Source organism: Oncorhynchus tshawytscha, linkage group LG18, assembly GCF_018296145.1.
Source record: "Oncorhynchus tshawytscha isolate Ot180627B linkage group LG18, Otsh_v2.0, whole genome shotgun sequence".
In the NCBI taxonomy this organism is placed as follows: domain Eukaryota; kingdom Metazoa; phylum Chordata; class Actinopteri; order Salmoniformes; family Salmonidae; genus Oncorhynchus; species Oncorhynchus tshawytscha.
In genome coordinates, this window is record NC_056446.1 from 12,874,334 (window position 1) to 12,881,180 (window position 6,847).

A 6,847-nucleotide genomic window follows, 5' to 3' on the forward strand; every position below is an offset into this window, starting at 1 on the left:
TTTCTCCACACAAAAGTACAATAATTGGTGTCATTAGTTTAAGCACACTGTGTTCACATGCGTTGTCTTGCCACTGTATACCCATTGATTCTTGAAGAATATAACTTATAAATGCCTAATGAGCTTGCTTCAACAGTCATACCCCACCAGAACCAAAAATACAAGATTGTTTTACTCCAATGTTTGTAAACAATCTCCATGTAAACACTGTATAACATTGTTAAAACTATACATTTCAATATCATGGATGGTTAGTCCTTGCATCCATAGCTCTGGGCTGAGAAATTGAGTTTTGGCGCCGGTACAGCTGACAAGCACTAGCTAATGCTACCTGTATACAGATTGATACTTGGAGCCAAATATCGATATATCCTCCCAAAATAACATTGTGATAAGTAACTGTATAGATTTCCCCCTCCATAACTAATAGCTCTGTGTACTGTTAGGGACCACTGTAGCATGTGTTGACTTTAGTATCAGTCTGTTCCAGGTGCCCTGAGCTGTTGAGGGTAACCACTAGAGCAAGCAATAGTTCATGGGCGGCAGGTAGCCTAAAGGTTGAGAGCGTTGGGCCAGTAACTGAAAGGTTGCTGGTTTGAATCCCCGAGCCAACTAGGTGAAAAATGTGCTCATGAGCAAGGCACTTAACCCTAATTGCTTGCAAGTCACTCTGGATAAAGAGTGTCTGCTAAAATATAAATGTATGAACTTGAGTGTTTACATTTCTCCAAGGCCATCCCTCTGCTTCCTACCAAAACACAGGAGTGTCCGCTTTATCGTTCTTTTTTAAACAATGTCCACTATTTTGCTCAAATAATGTTTAAGGGCCTCCTGGGTGGCGCAGTGGTTAAGGGCGCTGTACTGCAGTGCCACAAGAGACCCTGGGTTCGCGCCCAGGCTCTGTCGCAACCGGCCGCGACGTACAATTGGCCCAGCGTTGTCCGGGTTAGGGAGGGTTTGGCCGGTAGGGGTATGCTGCTGGTTTAGCCAGCAGCATACCACCCTGCATACCACTGCTGGCTTGCTTCTGAAGCTAAGCAGGGTCAGTCCTTGGATGGGAGACCAGATGCTGCTGGAAGTGGTGTTGGAGGGCCAGTAGGAGGCACTCTTTCCACTGGTCTAAAAAAATATCCCAATGCCCCAGGGCAGTGACTGGGGACACTGCCCTGTGTAGGGTGCCGTCTCTCGGATGGGACGTTAAACGGGTGTCCTGACTCTCTGAGGTCATTAAAGATCCCATGGCACTTATCGTAAGAGTAGGGGTGTTAACCCCGGTGTCCTGGCTAAATTCCCAATCTGGCCCTCAAACCATCACGGTCACCTAATAATCCCCAGTTTACAATTGGCTCATTCCTCCTCTCCCCTGTAACTATTCCCCAGGTCGTTGCTGTAAATGAGAATGTGTTCTCAGTCAACTTACCTGGTAAAATAACGGATAAATAAATAAAAAATAAATATCCTTGTCTCATCACGCACCTGTGGCGGGCCGGGCGCAATGTGCGCTAACCAAGGTTGCACGGTGTTTCCTCCAACACATTGGTGCGGCTGGCTTTCGGGTTGGATGCGCGCTGTGTTAAGAAGCAGTGCGGCTTGGTTGAGTTGTGTATTGGAGGACTTTCAACCTTCGTATCTGAGACAAGACAGTAGCTACTAAAACAATTGGATACCACGAAAAAGGGGTAAAAATTCAAAACAAAAATAATGTGTTTGATTTATTAAATGAAACATCACATCAACGGAAAGTAAACAGCATCATCATGATTCTTTTATGAAATAAATGGCCCTACAGAGTGTACAAAACAATGGAAACAAATGGACTTTTCAAGGTGTCGAAACCATTCCACAGGGATGCTGGCCCATGTGGACTCCAATGTTTCCCACAGTTGTGTTAAGTTGGCTAGATGTCCTTTGGGTGGTGGACCATTCTTGATACACACAAGCAACTGTTGAGTGTGAAAAACCCAGCAGAAATATTGCACACAGTCATGCAAACTCCATAGACAAACATTGGCAGTAGAATGGCTTTACTGACGAGCTCAGTGACTTTCAACGTGGCACCGTCATAGGATGCCACCTTTCAAACAAGTCAGTTCGTCAAATTTCTACCCTGTTAGAGCTGCCACGGTCAACTGTAAGTGCTGTTATTTTGAAGTGGAAACGTCTAGGAGCAACAACGGCTCAGCCGCGAAGTGGTAGGTCACAGAACGGGACCGGCGAGTGCTTAACCGTGTAAAAATCATCTGTCCTGAGTTGCAACACTCACCACCAACTTCCAAACTGCCTCTGGAAGCAACGTCAGCACAATAACTTTTCGTCCGGAGCTTCTCGAAATTGGTTTCCATGGCCAAGCAGCGGCACACAAGCCTACGATTACTATGCGCAACGCCAAGCTTCAGCTGGAGTGCTATAAAGCTCACCACCATTGGACTCTGTAGCACTCTCTGGAGTGATGAATTACGCTTAACCATCTGGCAGTCTGACAGACAAATCAGGGTTTTGGCGGATGCTAGGAGAAAGCTACCGGCCCGAATGCATAGTGCCAACTGTAAAGTTTGGTGGAGGAGGAATAATGGTCTGGGGCTGTTTTTCATGTTTCGGGCTAGGCCCCTTAGTTCCAGAAGGGAATCTTAACGCTATAGCATACAATGACATTCTAGATTATTCTGTGCTTCCAACTTTGTGGCAATAGTTTGGGGAAGGCCCTTTCCTGTTTCAGCATGACAATGCCCCCGTGCACAAAGCGAGGTCCATACAGAAATGGTTTGTTGAGATAGGTATGGAAGAACTTGACTGGCCTGCACAGAGCTCTGACCTCAATCCCATCGAACACTTTTGGGATGAATTGGAATGCGAACTGCGAGCCAAACCTAATCGCCCAACATCAGTGCCCGACCTCACTAATGCTTGTGGCTGAATGGAAGCAAGTCCCCGCAGCAATCTTCCAACATCTAGTGGAAAGCCTTCCCAGAAGAGTGAAGGCTCTTTTAGCAGCAAAGAGGGAACCAACTCCATATTAATGCCAATGATTTTGGAATGAGATGTTTGACGAGCAGGTGTCTACATACTTTTGGTCATGTAGTGTATATAATCATGATACAGTACTTAAAACACAAGTGCTTGCTTGGATACCCACGGAAGACAAACAAAATCCGACATCAAAATGTTTTCCCACTCTTAATAGGAATTACAGAAAAACATAACATTGGCTCATATAAATGAAAAATTGAAGAGAGTACATTGCGATTTGTATAAAGATGCCAAATTAGCAAGTGACAGTCAATTTACTGTCAGTTGTGATACAGGGATGAAAGCCTTGTTAGGAAAGTAATTAGCGAAGTAGTATGAATGGATTTGCAGGCCAATATCGCATCATTCATACAATTATAGAATTGGTTGATTTTGTCATTATTAAAATTTGTATCGAGATTTATTAAAGACTGACTGGGTTTAAATCACGCGTCTCCCTCGTTTCGTAACAGAAAAACAAATAATCCCACACGTATTCTATTCCTATCCTGAACCTTGAAGCAAGGCAGACAACCTGATAGTACATTTACATAAATAAATAATTCACTTGGCTGATAGATGTCTTGAAAGGCCAGGTATACTGCATTATCAGTCCTAGGTATCTTTGATCTGCTTTGAATCGTCCTTTGTCTTGGGAGGTATGATCTTAACCTCGAAGGGGATGAAATGCTCTAGAAGTGCTTTAGTGTCTTTCAAGTCAAGAGAGTACTCCTGGGCAACCTTGTCCAATGTCCATGTTTGGGGGTCATTCTTGTGAATGTTAAGAGCTTTTAGGGCCTCACCAATAGACAGTTTGCCTTTGGGGACATCAGTGAGCGCCACGATCCCATAGGGGTCCCCCGGTAGGTTGAACTTCAGTGGCCTGCGCTCCTCCACGTTCTCCTCAGTCACCTCCTTTGGAGCCTGTTTGTATTGAAACAGAGTTGGGTGCCAATCAAGCAAATAGTCCTCATTTGAAATTTCAATTGAATAGTCATTATTTTAGGCTCTCACCTCGGTAGGATCTTTTGATTCCACATACACCGACTTCAGCAACCCCAGGAGGGGGTCGTTTCTCTTGTGGATGGCATCATTGATCTCAGTAACTGAAGGAAACAAAATCGTTTAGGCCTCAGGGGACAAATAACAACATATTATAGAAGTGTGACTATGATACAGACTGGTATGTTACTGGCAGCAGATCATAACGTTAGAAGTAAAGGGTAAACCCTAGTGTTGAATGGGTAATTTGCCATCTTTGCTGCTAACTAGTTAGGTATCTTAGCTTGTGCTTGTTACAGAATTGGAAAACCACAAATACGTACTCAACACTAAAACCTTGGTTTCAAATAGCTACAAAGCTGTAACGTTAAGAAACACTAGCCAGGACAGCAAGCTATGGTATACTTGCTAACAGCCTGGCTGGCGTAGCTACAGGCTGAGTTGACCCTCCCGACTTACACAAGTTCTTCAACGCAATAACAAAAATCCCTATGTACTCACCCTCTGTACTCTGAACAGAATCAATATGGGTCAGATGTCGGGGTGCCACTTCGGGTTTTGCCTTCCCAATCTCACGATGTACTCGGTTTTCTAAATTAAAATCCCTAAACAACCGTGCAACTCGTGCCCCCATATTTGACACAATCACCTCCAGGAACTCTCAATGCACATTCCATGCTCGAACCGTCTAAGCCCTCTCTCGGGAGAACGGGTTCCAACATTTTCGACGGAGAGCGAGACGGTTCTATCATGGTAGCTGGAAATTATACAGCGACCCCGTCTGGCGCAGAGGACATCGAGCATCTTGTTCCGCGTCCATAATGATGCGAAGGCACACAATTACCGACAGGTGGCAGCAGAGCCCTGGAGCCTATACAGTACGAGCACAGTACAGTGTCAAATCAAATCAAATTTTATTTGTCACATACACATGGTTAGCAGATGTTAGTGCGAGTGTAGCGAAATGCTTGTGCTTCTAGTTCCGACAATGCAGTAATAACCAACAAGTAATCTAGTTAACAATTTCAAAACTACTACCTTATAGACACAAGTGTAAGGGGATAAAGAATATGTACATAAAGATATATGAATGAGTGATGGTACAGAGCGGCATAGGCAAGATACAGTAGATGGTATTGAGTGCAGGATATACATATGAGATGAGTATGTAAACAAAGTGGCATAGTTAAAGTGGCTAGTGATACATGTATTACATATGGATGCAGTAGATGATATAGAGTACAGTATATACGTATACATATGAGATGAATAATGTAGGGTATGTAAACATTATATTAGGTAGCATTGTTTAAAGTGGCTAGTGATATATTTTACATCAATTCCCATCAATTCCCATTGTTAAAGTGGCTGGAGTTGAGTCAGTGTGTTGGCAGCAGCCACTCAATGTTAGTGGTGGCTGTTTAACAGTCTGATGGCCTTGGGATAGAAGCTGTTTTTCAGTCTCTCGGTCCCAGCTTTGATGCACCTGTACTGACCTCGCCTTCTGGATGATAGCGGGGTGAACAGGCAGTGGCTCCGGTGGTTGTTGTCCTTGATGATCTTTATGGCCTTCCTATGACATCGGGTGGTGTAGGTGTCCTGGAGGGCAGGTAGTTTGCCCCCGGTGATGCGTTGTGCAGACCTCACTACCCTCTGGAGAGCCTTACGGTTGTGGGCGGAGCAGTTGCCGTACCAGGCGGTGATACAGCCCGACAGGATGCTCTCGATTGTGCATCTGTAGAAGTTTGTGAGTGCTTTTGGTGACAAGCCGAATTTCTTCAGCCTCCTGAGGTTGAAGAGGCGCTGCTGTGCCTTCTTCACGATGCTGTCTGTGTGGGTGGACCAATTCAGTTTGTCTGTGATGTGTACGCCGAGGAACTTAAAACTTACTACCCTCTCTACTACTGTTCCATTGATGTGGATAGGGGGGTGTTCCCTCTGCTGTTTCCTGAAGTCCACAATCATCTCGGTAGGCAGAAAGGATGGGAAACCTTTATGATGCCTCTAGTGTAGTGTACAGTTTGTTCTATGAGTGAGTGTGAGTTACACTTCTAATCTGATGAGATGAGCTGGTAATCGTAGGTAAAGGTAAACACTAGAGTCTTACAGGTCTTCAGTCTTTTTCCCCCCTTTAAAAAAAAAAAAAAGGAAAACATTATCATGCAGGTTTTACATTCAGAAATGCAGTAAATATAACATCTGTATTTGTTAGTGTATCTATAGGTTGAGTTTGAGTGAGTCTGACTTGGTTGTGGATTATATAGGAGCCTGGTTTGTGTTTTTTCTCTCTTGAGTAGCTTGGCCAGCCAAATCACCTTTACATAAGGGAACCCCGCAGAGCACATCTGGCAATGATCTACTGCCAAGGACAAATATCCCAATACTGTAGCCTACAGTATTGGAGAGACAGACATTTTGCCTATACAGTGCCTTCAGAAAGTATTCACACCTTTTGACTTGTTCCACATTTTGTTGTGTTAAAGTGGGATTAAAATTGATTTAATTGTCATGTTTTTGTCAACGATCTACACAAAATACTCTGTAATGTCAAAGTAAATATATATATTTTTTACATTTGTAAAAACAATTATGAAAAATAAAACAGTAATATATGTTGATTAGATAAGTATTCAACCCCCTGAGTCAATACATGTTAGAATCACCATTGGCAGCGATTACAGCTGTTAAGTCTTTCTGGGTAAATCTCTAAGAGCGTTCCACACCTGGATTGGGCAACATTTGCATATTATTATTTTCAAAATTCTTCAAGCTCTGTCAAATTTGTTGTTCATCATTGCAGGACAACCTTTTTCAGTTCTTACCATAGATTTCCAAACAG

At 43.6% G+C, this 6,847-nt stretch overlaps 1 protein-coding gene across 1 annotated transcript; it reads right to left on the reverse strand.

Moving 5' to 3' along the window:
• Nucleotides 1-3,161: 3,161 nt before the first annotated feature.
• Nucleotides 3,162-4,743, reverse strand: LOC112218063 (NADH dehydrogenase [ubiquinone] 1 alpha subcomplex assembly factor 4). Its single transcript, XM_024378661.1, has 3 exons — nucleotides 4,510-4,743; nucleotides 4,021-4,112; nucleotides 3,162-3,930 (listed from the first exon to the last, which is right to left on the reverse strand). The coding sequence occupies exons 1-3, from the start codon at nucleotides 4,640-4,642 to the stop codon at nucleotides 3,622-3,624; spliced, it is 534 nt and encodes a 177-aa protein (XP_024234429.1). The 5' UTR covers nucleotides 4,643-4,743; the 3' UTR covers nucleotides 3,162-3,621.
• Nucleotides 4,744-6,847: the final 2,104 nt, after the last annotated feature.

Excerpts from the sequence above, each read along its gene's own strand:
- LOC112218063 (XM_024378661.1), bottom strand. The coding sequence starts at position 4,642 with ATGGGGGCACGAGTTGCACGGTTGTTTAGGGATTTTAATTTAGAAAAC. Across the intron at positions 4,113-4,509 it reads TTCTGTTCAGAGTACAGAGG|TTACTGAGATCAATGATGCC; the intron begins GTGAGTACATAG and ends TGTTTCCTTCAG. Across the intron at positions 3,931-4,020 it reads AATCAAAAGATCCTACCGAG|GCTCCAAAGGAGGTGACTGA; the intron begins GTGAGAGCCTAA and ends CAATACAAACAG.